General features: G+C 34.7%; 1 protein-coding gene across 1 annotated transcript in view; it reads left to right on the top strand.

Moving 5' to 3' along the window:
- LOC104081750 (sodium channel protein type 3 subunit alpha) overlaps positions 1-14219 on the top strand; it is a gene marked incomplete at its 3' end in the record, with an annotated part of 53025 nt that extends 38806 nt beyond the window's left edge. Inside the window, exons 18-23 of the mRNA XM_009584604.1 lie at positions 1599-1719; positions 2288-2442; positions 3446-3619; positions 8590-8712; positions 10688-10969; positions 14166-14219. Coding sequence (XP_009582899.1) covers positions 1599-1719; positions 2288-2442; positions 3446-3619; positions 8590-8712; positions 10688-10969; positions 14166-14219 — 909 coding nt within the window. The remainder of the gene's footprint in view (positions 1-1598; positions 1720-2287; positions 2443-3445; positions 3620-8589; positions 8713-10687; positions 10970-14165) is intronic.
- Positions 14220-15872: the final 1653 nt, after the last annotated feature.

Here is a 15872-nt window from a genome sequence, read left to right as displayed (position 1 = left end):
GAGTGAAGGGCAGCTTCTTGAAACTTAACCCTGAAATTATCCATCACCCAGCATGAATTTTTTTTTTAAACTTCATTCATCTCATGTAAGAGTTGAATATGAGGAAAGAATTGTTTACCAATTTACTTCATTTCTGGCAGAAAAAAGCCCTTAGCTTCCAATGCATTTTCCTGAAGGGACTGGGTTTTAATTGAGGAGTTAAATAACTAGTTTTAGTTTGCAGCAGTGTCTCTGAAGAAGGGAATACATGGAAATGCCTCTTTAAAAAGTTATGGTTTATTGTCTCTTGCAAAATCATTCAAATAATCTGAACAGTCTTTTTTTTATATTCTAAAAATGTCACTATCTTGAAAACTAAATGTGAAAAGTAACTGGTATTAAGCATTCTCTCAAAAAATTTGTATAGAAAGGTCTTCATATAGGTCAAAGGGCATGACCAGATCTGCTTAGCTGAAACCACAAATCTAGTCTGTGACCAAATGCCCTTTTGTTACATCAGTGCCTGTACAATTTAAAGTATTTAAGTTAGAGGTGCATTCTAGATCCCCCTTGAAATTCCTATGTATTACTGCTACATGGTATAAATCAGAACTATTTCACTGCCATGCTTTTTTTAATGTTGCTTTCTGATTACAAGCCTTATTTCACAATAAAAGAGAATGTATTTTGGATGAAAGCAATTAAAGACGCAAACAGTATTCACAACTGAAAACAAGTTACAAACTCTATGTCTAATTTTTGCATTAGTAGGGTGCATCTTTAGCAGGTTTGTCCTTTCAAAAGATGCTTTCTTAAAAGGACAAAATTATGGGCAGTCTTACATGACTGATAAACAGCTTGACCTGATCCAAATTTCAATGTACTTGGTAAAAAGTTACTTAATTTCAGTTGCTCTATATCACTCTCCAATTTTTGCAGTTTTCAGATCTAGAAGTGCTTTTACCCGTAGTAAGGACTATAGTATTTCACTGTACACAAAAGTAGTAGAATGATAGAAAAATTCAGGATGGAAAGGACCTCAGGAGGTCTCTCAATACGCACAAGAGACTGGAATGCAAAGAAGATTTTTCAGATCTGGTAATTTGTGCTTTCTGCAAAAATCAAATTGTGCAGAAATTTGCCATTAAATGCCATTAAATTTACAACTTTTTAATCCAGATATGGTGTATGTTTGTGAAAACACCATCTGTAGTGGACATGAAGATATATGTGGAGCTTTCTGTTAGTTCATTTCGCTGGGAAAACTAAGACACATTGTCAGTGTAATCCAGTATAGTAAAGAAAATGAAATTACTCGAGAGTGTGGTACATGCAAGCTCTCCAGTTTTAATACTGCTGAGAATACTTCAGAAGTCTTATACGTGGATCAGGTTAGTAGCCAAATTATATTTAATTGTTCCCTATGAGAAGATAAACTGGAAAACAGGACTATACAATGTAGATATCATTACTATGTTTTTACTTATGGTGATGCATATTTATCAGTATAAATTTAGCATTCTTCAAAAGTCAGAGACTGGCATGATTTGATTCAGTATAATTTTTTACAGAATATTTATCTAATGAGACAAAATTGTTCTGTGGAACTTTACTTGCAGAAACTAAATGCATCCAGTTCATCAGAAGGCAGCACAGTTGATATTGCTCCTCCTGGAGAGGGCGAGCAAGCAGAAATTGAAAGTGAAGAAGCTCTTGAACCAGAAGCCTGTTTTACAGAAGGTTGTAGAATAACTGTTGACTTAAGAGATGTATTAGTAAAATGGCATTATTACCAGGCATATTTAAGTTCTTGAGACTTTCAAATCTGGTGGAACTTCAACAATCAAAAGAAAATACTCTTAGCCTAGAATGCTGGAAATCAGATGCCAAAACAAGGCTTTGAGTAACTTTATCTGCCTGGCCACGGCATACACCTTGTAACTAAGAAACTCCATTAACTTTTCTATTCTTAAAATGCTTTTCAGTTATTTGAAAGGGCCCTTGAAATTTGGAACAAATTAATTTTTGTGAGACTCCATCAACAAATGGAATACTTACATGTCAACTGTCAAAAATATCAATGTCTTTGGATTGAGTTTACTCATAATTATGTCTACATTTGTCTGGTTTCTCTCCAAATTGCTTATCTAAATTCAGATATTCAGCATCCTATGAAAGAGGATTGCAGTGTTTAATTTGAAAAATTATTATAAAATTTGTTAAAGCTTCTAATAATGTTGATATCACAGTAAATATTGACTTTGAAATAATTTGCTTTGGGATCCTAATATCTCTTAATCTAATGCAGGTTGTGTGCAGAAATTTCCATGTTGTCAAGTAAGTATAGAGGATGGCAAAGGAAAAATTTGGTGGAATCTTAGAAAAACCTGCTACAGCATAGTTGAGCACAACTGGTTTGAGACTTTCATTGTCTTCATGATTCTCCTCAGCAGTGGAGCACTAGTAAGTAGAAAAAAATTGCAGATGCTGAAATATTTAGATAACTCCCTAGAAGCAACAACAAAATTCAAATTTGCTTCAGAAAGACTTGTTTTGCTTGGAGCTGTATAAAACTCCATCATTTCAGGATGGATTTAAACTTGGCCCAAACTTGAAAAAGTTTGTTAAATTTCACATGCACTTTTTTAGTGATACTTTTGGTTTACCACTGTAAAGCTGGTGCAATTTTATTTAAGCCAGCATAGCTACTCAAGATTTAAATTGCCTGCCAATTTTCAGCATGTTCATCAAGAGATTTGAGTACAAAGGACCGTTGTTAACTGTGAATATATAGCTAAATGTATGATTTTAAGTCCTTAATTCCTTCTAGACTCAGCCACTTCTTGGATTCTGCTTATGAAAGACCATACAAAAAATGGAATAATTAATTCATTCTGTTCCTTTTTTGGAGGCAGGAGATAGGGAAGACTGTGACAGCAAATTAAACCTAACAACTACTTTCCAACAAGATTACATTACCCACCTTTCCAGCTTTACTCAAGTTGAACATTTGCTACAGTATCAATGTGCATAGTGTATATTCTAGCAATTACATTGCTCTTTAATTTGACATTTAGCCATAAGTTTGATTGATAGAGCACAGAAATATAATCTCCCTAACTCCTTTCTAGAATGGAATATACATGTCTGGAACAGATTTTGTATAAGAAAGGGTTTTTTTTGTGTGTGTATGTGAAAGTTTCTTAATACCACAGTGGACAAAAATTCATGCTTTGAGTGTATTTATTCATTCATAGGAAAATATTCAACCCCAGATGGGGCAGAATACATAAAGTTGCTCCGATTTGTAGTATGGTTAAAGATAGGAAATACGTAAAATAAGAGGATGCAGAAGAACAAGGGGAAAGATTAGCTCTGACCTACTTATTTTTTATTATTTATTCCTTCTTTTTATCATGTATATTCTGTGAAACATTAGTAATACCTGAATATATTTTTTTCATAGGCTTTTGAAGATATATATATTGAACAGCGCAAAACTATCAAGACCATGCTGGAATATGCTGACAAAGTTTTCACGTATATTTTCATTTTGGAAATGCTTTTAAAATGGGTAGCATATGGTTTTCAAATATATTTCACTAATGCCTGGTGCTGGCTGGACTTCCTGATTGTTGATGTAAGTACACAGTCTTTAATATTGTAAAATTCACTATAGTAAAGTCCATTATGTTGTAAAACTCATTACTAGTAAGTAATTTTCTTATAAACATGCAAAAATAATTCACATTGTATAGTTATACTACATTAGTATTAGCCTGCAGTGACCTGGATGTGTTATTTAAAGTACATTTATATGCCAGAAGGAAAGGGATGGCTGGCCATCAGTTTGTTCATTCTTCATCGTTAATAATTTTGTTGCCAGGATGTATCAAACTTGAGATTTTATGAGGAAAAAAACTAATTGTGAAACATGCTATTTTTAATGGACTCTGATCATAGTACCTTATTCCTTAGGAAGTAATGTACTACATAGTGCAAGTTTCTTCCACAAACATTGCAGCTTCGCAAGTGAAACAATACATTTGGTCCAGATTTCATCTGAGTTCTCAGAACTTTGTGCCCCAAAACTATCCCGTTACCACTTTTAGTAAAACAGAAAGACAGTGGCTATTTGGTCTAAAAATTAATTAGTTTTAATGGGCTGACAATCTGCAATAGTTAAATCAGCTATGATTTGGCAGGGTTTATGATAGAAAAGAATACAAGGTTTCTTGGCTGCCTTCCCAGCTGTGATATACTTCTGTGCAAAGGCCTTGCTTATGTTGTCAGAAGGGATCAAAGCTGGTTTTACTCCCAGAATATTTTGGTCTCTTGCCTTCACACATTATCTGACCCAGTTCATCGGCTACACATGTCCTCAGTGTGGAACTGAGAGATGGCATCTCAGGGCAAATGTGCCTTTGTAGTAATTTCTGCCCAAGCTACCGTATTTCTTGAGAAGTTTGCATAAATTCTGGTCTCATAAATACTTATTCCTTGTGAATATATAATAGAAATGTTTTGGATTTGTGACTCCTTGAGGAAAAAAAAAACTAGCTAGATTGGCCCATAACTCAAAATGGAAGACCTTCTCTTTTTTTTAGTTAGTTTTGTTATACTGTTAATCTCTAGCTCTGTCCTGAGAATCTACACTAGAATGGAGCAGTGTGAATGCAGAAGACAGATGCTCCCTTCCAGGATAATGTTAAGAATGGAATTTTTTTTAGATAAACTGAAACTCATGTTTTAATTATTCTTTTTGTAACATAAACCTAAACAGGTTATTCTAAGCCATACTCCATGGTTTCTTAATAATAGTTCAGCCTCAGAGATGCTGTTATCTGAGCAGGCTCTCAGAATTATAAAGAACATCATCATAAATAAAGCAGCTTATTTTGCCAAATTTTTACCTATAATTTTTAATTTTATAAACAAAAGCATGACTAAATGAGATTGGAACTTTCTACTTTTGAAGAATTATACTCCATGTTCCAGAAAGTGGTAAAAAATGTCTTACTGTGCTTAACGCTAATTCAGCAATTCCTTTAGGGCCACCAGACAGCACTTGAAAGAAATATATGAACTCATGGTATCTTCCTATAGAAAAGCAGAGAATCTACACTGCTTTGACAGGCGGTTTAAACAGGTGTGATTCAGTGGCATTCTCCCACTGAGAACACCAGTGAGCCCTTCTTCATTAGAAGTGACTAAAGTTAATCAAATTGTTTAATTCCATCCTCTAAAATTATTCAAGAGTAAACACTGATAGTGCTTTAGGGCTTTGACCTTTAATATCTTACATACCTGAGTCTCTCACTGTGAGAAATAGCCATAGTAGCTCTCAGTGATTGTGACCAAATTAGATTTTAATAATTACACAAAGAAATGGCAATCTTCAGCTCTGTCAGTTTACAGCCATGGCAGATGTCTTGGTACATCTGGCTACCTCAGTTTAAGAGCTTATCATGCCATCTCTCCACCCCACTCTTCTGCTGGATGCAACAATATTTGCTCCTTGCAGATATTTGAGTGGAGTGCCTTATCTACCCAAAATCACAATCTGGTAAATTAGTTCAAACGCGTTTATCAGTGGTTTAAGCTAAGAGACTGGATGCAGGCAGCTGAGAAGCAGGGACATATTCGCTTTTTTGGGGGAGACTAATTCTGGCAGAAGTATCTAGTAAAGGCTTGAGACAGTAATATCTTAACCCAGTACAAATAGATGCTATAGAGCGTCTCACCCTGTACCTTGGTTTTTGCTCTTACCCCTTTTTCCAGAAGCCATGTGTCATGAGTTTATTATGTCTAGGTTTTGATGTACAGCTGTAATGACTCTAAGTTCTCTTTACCACATACAAAGCTAGGAGATTGGACATCAGGGAAGGGGATGGGGAATTTGGGAATACCCAATGAGTTTGTCAGTTATTAAATTTGTTTGTATAGTTTTCTGCTATGGTGTGTAATCTTAGATAATCTTAAGTGGATACTGTTTTATGCTGTATATTTTTAAACTTTATAAGGTAGTCCTAGAATTTGGTATAGACAGTTTATTTCTAAATTATTGTGTTAATAAATTGTACTTGAATGAAAAAGAAATACAGTATAACATTTAAAACAAATAATGTATTTGCCAAATACTGTGGGGCAGTAATGAATCTGTAAGTGGAATGAAATCTTTGACCGTCCTGAAATTGCTCATGCCTGATAAAATTCCAATGGGTACAGTTTTTGAACAATTAAATGTAGCAAAACAACCCTCCAATTGGGCTTGTTGTATAGTACATTAAAAGTTGGTCACACAACCCTCCAGTTTTAGGAGACGAATGTAAAAATTCTTTCCACCATTTTGAGTTCATTTTCATTTCTTAAAGTTACTGCATCTGCATGCATTTGTGTCTCAAAAGAAATAAATTTATCTATTTATCAGTGTACAGAGACATTTATTTTCTCACGTACTAGCAACAAAACTGAGAAAACCAGAGCAGTACAGAACAGCTGTCTATACTTATGCTGTACATAGAATAGAATTAATATCATAGAATTCCAAGCAAATCTTTGCCTCTCACTTGAACTGTCCTGCAGAAGAAAATGTGTTGTTTACAATAGATGAAGTATTTCTCTGTGAAACAACTTCAGGTTTATGACGTAAGAGCATTAGCACCATGGTAAGAAAGCTGCAAATAGGTTGAAATGGAAAGCACAAAGTAGGCTGCAGAATGACTTACAATCAGAACCTAAAAACTGCCAACATACACAGTGCCACTGAAGTTACAGGAGCTACAGCTATGTAACTGGCTTGTATGGAGTCTTGTTTGCAAAAGATAGCTAAGGCACAGTGCTAGTCTGGGGAGAAAAGTATAAAATGAATGAGCCATTAATGCTAGTTCAGTTTTAAAAGAGATGTCTTGCTCTCCTAGTGAGAGACATATGTTTTTAATATATATTTCATAGTTTATTTTTAATCTGTAAAATGTGCTGTTTTTACACTAAAGTTTATTGTCTTGTCTGGGTATCTTGTTGATGTGAGTGAATCAATTAAAAATACAGAGAATTCCATGTCTTGTTATCTCTGTAATATATTAAGAGTGGCTAAGGATAAAAAAGAACTCTCTTACTGTAGAATCACAGGTCAAATAAATTGTATTAATGACAATTATTAACAACAATTAATGACATAATTAATGTAATTGCAGAAACAATAATGTTATCTCTTGTAAGTGAACAGACTTCAGTTACAGACTACAGAAAATCAGTAAGATTTTCTTCTTAATATGCTTATAAATCACAGCAAGTTCCTTTAGAAACTTATCCATTACAGCAATAACATAAGCCTTTCCTTTGATAAAAAGAATTACATCCTGACATGTAATCCAGTTGAAAGATCTAGTGATATGAATTCACTAAAATACTATTTTCTGTTAGATTAATTTACATAGCAACATAATAATGAATAATTGATTTCTATCTGCTCTCAGATTGTCCTTTTGAGACATGGTCTTGTAACTCTTGTGTTTGTAATTCATCTAATTGTTCTTTATGGATACAAGTAACATACGAAACCACCTTTTCATATAATGGACAAAATCTTACCACCATTATGGGTGAATGCCTATTTCTGTACAGTCAATTATTTGAAGAACTCTCTAGATTGAGGTACAGAAATGAACATTTGAGGGATTTTTTCAAGGACTGAAATATGCCTATGTTCATTTATGTGCTTTCTATGCTTTTGATGGTAGAACTGAATAAAATATGAGTAAGGTATGATATTTCCCCTCTCCTGTTTCCAAAACTTCTCAAAGTAAGTAAATCAAATTCTTTCACATTAACACTGTTTAAAACTCAGTTCCGTTTGAGAAGCAAATTAATTGCTCCTTCCTGAAGTGGACTGGCTTATAATAAAATCCTGGTAACATGAATCAGGAGCTCACTACCGTTGTAGATAATAAAGAACTTACTGTTATAATGCTAGCATCTGTTAATATCTATCCCATAATATTTTACTATACTGAGAAGAGAAAAAAAAATTATTGAGAGAGTTGTCAGGCAAGTGAGAAAGTACCACCTCTGTCAATATGTATTTCATAGATACCCTGGCTATTGTTGCTATGAACTGAGTGTTTGACTTAGAAGTTATATTTATAACAAAAGCTAATTAACCACTACATTATTTAGCATATTATTAGTGATTATAGATATTAATAACATTGTCAGTAGTTAATAAACTATCCTAATGTATTCTGAATTTTAAATTGCTTGGAAGGTTGAACCTTAATGAAGTTACTAGAAGTATGTCTATTTTGTCTTTAAATATTTCTGAAAATGTTATCCTTCACCAACAGTGTGCTTCCATCTGACTGTTAAACCCTATCCAGCTATAACAGACATTTAATAGCATATATTCCTTTTTCAAACATGCCTTCATATGACCTCTTGCCTTTCCAGCAAGTATGAAAATTGTGGGATTGGGCCTCCAATGTCACTGTAAGCAAGAATGGTGTTCTTCTATTTGCCACTGTTGATCTTTCTGTTGATTAAATCTGTATTCTTTTTAAATAAACACTGTAGAACAATTTTTATGATAATATTTTTTCTGTATTTTTGTAGGTCTCATTGGTTAGTTTAATAGCCAATGCTTTGGGCTATTCTGAACTTGGTGCCATTAAATCGCTTCGGACATTAAGAGCTTTAAGACCTTTAAGAGCCTTGTCACGATTTGAAGGAATGAGGGTGAGAGAAAATGAATGAGTCTGAATGAATGTATGCATACAAAAATTAACGTAGAAGTGTGACACTCATGCCTTCTGCAAAGAACTCCAGAATGGGAACGCATGCAAAAATGTGTGGAAAAAAGGCCTTCTGACATGTCCTTATACACAAAGACCTGTGTACAGCTTAACATTTGGAGATTAGACTTTGAGCTCATTAAATTTGCCTGCTCACTGCTGCATAGTTGTGGTGTCCCAGCCCCCCGACTGTTAAAATTTCCATTGATTTGTGGACCTATACAGAAAAGTAAAAGAACATGAGAAATTTTAGAACAGAGGGTTGGGGCTTTATTCTCCAGTTTAACTGGGGACTTTATTTTATTAATTTCTGTGGCTAACTTCTATTCTCTGTTAGTTTGTCAGTAGTTCAGGATGGAACAGGATTAGCCAGAAAACAAAACAAAACAGAATAAAACAAAAGGTGAAGAAGCTGACAACAATGACACACCAGAAACTAAAGCCTCCCTGTGGTTCCCCATCTACCTGCATGGGGAAAAAAATCCCACAATAAATGCTGTAGTATTAGGGAAAGGTTCTCTGAACAGATACCTGAAATAAGGATGGGGTTGGAAATATAGAAGATGGGAAATCATTTACTCAGCTAGTGTCCTTTACTTCATATGAATGCATCTGCTGCCACTTTACCTCTCCTCCTACACAGCTAAATCCTTCCTGTTGAGGAAATTATTATTTTCATATTCTGCCAATTTGACACACACACACACACCCCCCAAACTATTACAAGTTATCTGCTGAAAATGCAGACTATGCTATTTCCTGGAAAAACTGATGCATAAAATTTAACAAGTTAATGTTATTGAGAAATCTCCTTTTAATCTTTCACCTCAAAATACCCAGATGCTGCAATACATGTTTATAGTTTGGTCATAGGTCTTAAGTTTCCAAATAAACAGTGTAGTTCCTGTCTGAGTTAAGGCTTCTGATATTCTAGAGGTGGCCACGCTAGCCAGTGTAGCGGAGTCTGTCCTGTGGCATATCGCCATCACCACTATGTTTTACATAATTTGCATTGCAAACAACATGTAAGTCCCTATCTAATAAATGGGCAAAACCTCTATTGATCTATTGACTATTTTTAGTCAAATTAGTGAATTAAAAAAATACTACTATTTTCAAAACCATACACAAAAAACTACTGCAGTCTCTACTGATTTGGTAGGAAATTATTGTCTGAATATCTGCGGCTTTCTTTTAGTTCAATCACAATAAGTAAGTAAAAGAAAATTTTTGTGAAGGGATTTCATCTGATCTTTTACTGCCACTTGCCCATATAGAGTAGCTCAATTGTATGAAATGCAGCCAATTTTAAAAAAACACTAACGGGTATGTGTAATAGCAACTATAGTGAGCCAGGCAATTTAAAACCAAGACTTATAGCAGATGCGGTTAATAAAAACTAAGTAACATGTGCTTAATTATGTCACGTTGTATGTAGATACTAAAATACAGTGGTGCCAATATACACATAAAGTTTCTGATAATAAAATCATTAGCAATGATAGTTTTACATGGAGACATTTTTATTCAGTCTTCCACATCCTCATTCTTTGATCTTTTTCTGGTTTATTTTCTATTTATAGATTTTGATTTGTATTGTTGGAATTTAACATTTATTTCTCTCTTTTTCTCTAGAGCACACAAATTCTAAGAATCCATCTTGCTACTAACAGGTTTTCTTTTGCTTTTGGAGTTTTCTTTCAGACTTTTGCATTGTCTTGGTTTCCATATAATTTTATTTCTTGCTTTTTGCAATTTCATTCGTGTTTTTATTGAACCTTAAATAATGTTTCCCCCTTAAATTTTTAATGTAATATTTTAACTGTCCATTCCATATTAATACTGTTTTAACATTTTAAAAGTATTTTTATTTTTCTGTTCATAAACTAAGTGGCTATTTTGTCTAATTTGTACACTAGGTGGTTGTAAATGCCCTTGTAGGAGCAATTCCATCTATCATGAATGTATTGCTGGTTTGTCTTATATTCTGGCTCATCTTCAGCATCATGGGAGTAAATCTGTTTGCTGGCAAATTCTATCACTGTGTCAACACCACAACTGGTGAGATGTTTGATGTCAGTGATGTCAACAATTATACTCAGTGTGAGGAACTCATAAAAAACAACCAAAGTGCCCGCTGGAAAAATGTGAAAGTAAACTTTGATAATGTAGGAGCTGGATATCTTGCTCTGCTTCAAGTAGTAAGTAAATTTATATATTTTCTTTTTGCTCTTTTTAAAGAAGTCTAGGAAAAATGGGCAAGTTAAGAGTGTTAAGTAATGGAATAATTTCTTCATAGCAATGATGTACAGCTTACACAACTCTATTGCATTGTTACCTGTAATTTTTTTATTAATGAGAGTAGAGTTACTTTCCATTCCAAGGCTAGGGAACACAGTCTCATCATAATGATAATAATGTGAAAAAGTAAGTGAAAAAGGTACAAGAATCTTTTTAGTTGTGCACAATATAAACTTCAGGAATGCATTTCATGAGTCTTGCCATGGTAGACAAGGCTCAGAAGTCCCTCTAATTATTAAAAAGGTCTCTCTTTTATGAGCTCAGTTATCTTGAAAGACAGGAGGGCAGACAGCAGCTTAAAAGAGGGCAGACATCCTAACTGACTGCCTGGTCTGAAGTGAGCAACTATCGCCAATGCCTCCCACATAATCTCTTGCTAGGTATCATTACACATCCACAGCAACATCTTTCACAGTCAAAATCCATTAATCTAGGCACTTTTGGCACTGTGAAATAATTTTTCTTTTGTCAACAGCCCGGTCAAGGTAGAGTGGATTTTTCTTCATGTCCATAGTCATTTAAGGAACCAGTTTGTAAGTTAAATGGTAAAAATAAAAATACCTAGTGTCTCCAGTGCAGATATTTGTTTAATAGGGGCTTGATTTTCCAGACCTGGAAGTTGGTTTAGGGAAAGGAATCATAAATAATGCAAGATCTGAGATTGGGGCACCCAATGTTTCATGTAGCAAGGAGCCAATTTTTTATTATCATAATACTTGTGTAAGAGTTCTGAAATCCTCTGAGAGAAGTAGGAACTGCCCATGGGAAGAATATGGATAGTTACTGATAGACAGATCCTAATTGAGTATTAGGTCTGATTAATCATATAACACTTTCTCTTGATGTTTGCAGATAAACAGCACTTGCTACTAAAATAAATATATTTCATTAAGAAGTACATAAAACTACAAAGACATTAAACTGTGGGTAAAATAGGAAAATGTAAAATACTTTTATCACAAAAAAATACTCATGATTTTTAACTATCATATTCCATTAATGCTTGTTAAGGAGTCATTATAATATACTAAATATTTTACTTATAGTATTATACTTGTGAAGTATTAGATGTTATTGTATTGCATGGCATATTCATTCTATTAATTATTGCTACTTATACAAAGTCTGTAAATTGGATTTCCCCTTTAAGTCCTTTTCCTATGCACTGTGATACAGAGACGACTTTGTTCTAGGTACTGAGCATACCTTTTACCTATGCAAGAGGACTAAAGACCTTAGCTCTTTACAGGCTCCTTGGCTTAGAATGGAGCTTCTGATAGCTGATATCTGACCCAAAATACAAGCAAGAAAGCAAGCAAGCAAGCAATTATGCTTAGATGATTGAGCTCTGTAGAATCATTTGTCTATAACCTGACATACAGCTTCACTGTATGAAAAGAGGTCAGAAATGTCATGGGATTGTTACTGCTCTGGTATGACCAAGTTATCTAAGAATGATATGCTTGTCCCTTCTACCCCGGAGCAGGTCAGTATCCCTAGCTGACCTTGATTCCCAAATTAACTACCTGGCTTAAAATGTTTTGCCTCTAAAGGCAACGTGACTCTCATGTGCTGAGCAGTAGTACTGAATGACGATTCTAATTCTCTGACTTCAGATCTCATTGCTATCCTTGTACTAGAGATTAAAGTGAACCATCTTACTACAAATACTTGCCTCTGAAGATGTATAAAGAAAACTTCTAGTCTCTTGAAGCTGTGTCTGAATGTCATCCATGTCACCCATCCAGACAGTGTTGGTCTTTAATTACTACATCACTACTGTGGACCTTTTGTTCTTCTTCTCTTTCTTTATTTCTTTTTGTTCTGATTTTTCATTATTTTCTTTTTCAAATATTCCCTTCTGCCCTTTACTTTTCCTGCAGAAATTAAGGGATCCTTGAGCATGTATTATGTCACCTCTTCAGCTGACTGTCTCCATTAACATTCTCCCTCCACTCTTCTGTATTTATTGCTCTTATCAAACTCTGCTCCTCTTCCAATGGTGCTATGCAAAGTGCACCAAATAGCTGTCAATTGTCAACTGAGCCAGAAAGATTTATGAAGCCTGGCTCCAAGCATACCTTCTTAGTAAATCTGTATTGCACTGCAAGATTCAAGAGCATATGAACACTCCCGGAGTGCAAGTTTTCTGCTGTGAAAACTAGCAGCTGTACCAAAGTACCGGAGCTCACTTCTGGCAAGCACAGATGCAAATATACTCCTTGGGATGGTTCCTCTCCTGAACCTCCTCAGGAGAGATGCTCTTTATCTGTTCATTCCACAGGCTTTTTAGCTCTTTTTTTTCTTTGTTGTGAATAAGCTTGGAAAATCTGGCTAGTGAGCAGGCGCTCACACCTTCAACTAGCATGTCACACCAACCCTTTGGTGTTCCTCAGAAAGCAGATATTCAATGTCCATGAAAATCACCTCCTTAGAGCAATGATGGCAGATATTTTTTACTCTTTATTCTACCTAGACAAAGTCTCTATAGGAACTCAGCCCAAAGTTTTATAAAAGCTAATTACAGCTCTTTCACAGTCCACTCGCTCTTCTGTAAATCTTATCCCTCAAGAACCAATGTATATTTTTATTATGAACAGAGTCTATTCCTTTTAGTTATGTGGGATTAAAACATTTCTAAAAATACCATGGCAGTTTAGCCATAGCAAAAACATTCAGATGCATGTTGGTATCTGTCCAGAAGTTGTATTGCTGACTCCATCAATTCATGCTGTAAACTTGATAAAATGGCTGTCACCATGAGTGATTCTAGTAAATTCTACCAGAACATTTCCAGCATTAATGTCTATCTGAGGCTACCATTCTTCATCTGCAAAGTAAGGCCTCTACAGCTTCAAACACACTGTGCCCTTGCTGAGACCTTCAGAGCCTGATTTTTAATATTTCTGGAATACCTAAAAAATAATTTCTCAAAAAATTACTATGAAAAATATTTTATTATGCCTGTGTTATTAGATGTGGTTTATAAATTTAGATATGATTTTATTAAAAGTTAAGGTCCAAGTGCTGTGACCTAGTTATTTTCCACATTATGAATTTTTATAGGGAAGATAAACAACTGTATTTTATTTCTAGGCTACTTTCAAAGGATGGATGGATATTATGTATGCTGCTGTTGATTCACGAGATGTAAGTGTAAGACTTTAAAAGATCATCTGCTGATTATATTCTGATATACTTATAGAGTATAGAATTTAAACAGCTACACATACAAGAAAATTAAGAATTATAATCAGCACCAATTCATATTTTTTCTAGATACATTTAGTCTAGAAAGGAACTTTTATGTAACTTCATGACTCTTAGAATTTGCAGTGGAAAGAATTAATCCCACTTCCTTCTGTTTAGCCAAATAAGTTAAATTAACTTAACTGGACTTTTTTTTGAAAAGCTAATATTAATGAAAAAAAGAGGTTTTTTAACCACTTCCTTTGGTGTTGTGGTTTAACCCAGCAGGCACCTAAACACCACACAGCTGTTTGCTCACTCCCCCCCCGACAGTGGGATGGGGGAGAGAATCAGGGAAAAAAAAGTAAAATTTGTGGGCTGAGATAAAGACAGCCTAATAGGACAGAAAAGGAAGGGAAAATAATAATAATAATAATGATAAAATAATATACAAAATAAGTGATGCATAATGCAATTGCTCACCACCTGCCAAATGATGCCCAGCCAGTTCCTGAGCAGCAGTCGCTGACCCCTGGCCAACTCCCCCCAGCTTATATACTGAGCATGACTTCATATGGTATGGAACATCCCTTTGGCCAGTTTGGGTCAGCTGTCCTGGCTGTGCCCCCTCCCAGCTTCTCACTGGCAGGGAATGAGAAGCTGAAAAGTCCTTGACTAGTGTAAGCACTACCTAGCAACAACTAAAACATCAGTGTGTTATCAACATTATTCTCATCCTAAATCCAAAACACAGCACTGTACCAGCTACTAGGAAGAAAATTAACTCTATCCCAGCCGAAACCAGGACATTTGGTAATCACAAGTATGAATTAATTTAAGATTATATAATGTAATTGTTACATATGGAATATATTAAACTCGTTTTATAATTTATAACTGTGCATTTCATTGTTTCTTTAGGTTGAACACATGTTATTTAGCTATTGAAGTGCAATTGGGTTGAAGATCATCTGTTAAGTTTTCTAGGGATTATAATTTTATCTTGGCTACAAAACTAAAACTATGTTTACCTTGTACAAAAAAGTGCAACACAGATGCCTGAACTAGTTCTATACAACCTAGCTTATAGTCACATCAGCGATATCCATCATCACACAGTGATATTTGTCTCCCAAAGTAATATATCCTGTTTCACTAACTTCAGCATTTCTACACTCTAGCACATTGTGCAGTAGAGGTGCAGGCGTTGAGATGTGGAATCCGGAAGAATCAAGACAGTAACAAAATCCTCCTTAGAAATTTGCCTCAGTTTAATGGCTTTCACAAAACATATACTTACTAGAAATTTATTGAAAGCACCTGTTCTTAGCTGGATGTAAAAACACTCATGTAAAACCAAAAGAGTTCCAGGGAGATTTAGGTGATAGTAAAATTGATTGATTCTGTTGCATGAAAATATACTGAACACAATATAAAATATTTAGATTTGTGCTGTTAAAATTTTAAGTACTAATGACTGCTCTCAATCCCACGTTGCTTCTTCCTTCTACATGAGGAACTTTGTGTATATGTATATGTATATGTGGGATTTTTTGTGTATATGTGGGATATATTTGTGTATATGTGGGATTGAGTGCTCCCTCAGTAAGTTTG

The sequence above is a fragment of the Fulmarus glacialis genome, unplaced genomic scaffold, assembly GCF_000690835.1.
Source record: "Fulmarus glacialis isolate BGI_N327 unplaced genomic scaffold, ASM69083v1 scaffold14479, whole genome shotgun sequence".
NCBI lineage: Eukaryota > Metazoa > Chordata > Aves > Procellariiformes > Procellariidae > Fulmarus > Fulmarus glacialis.
This window is presented reverse-complemented; position numbering and strand designations above follow the sequence as displayed.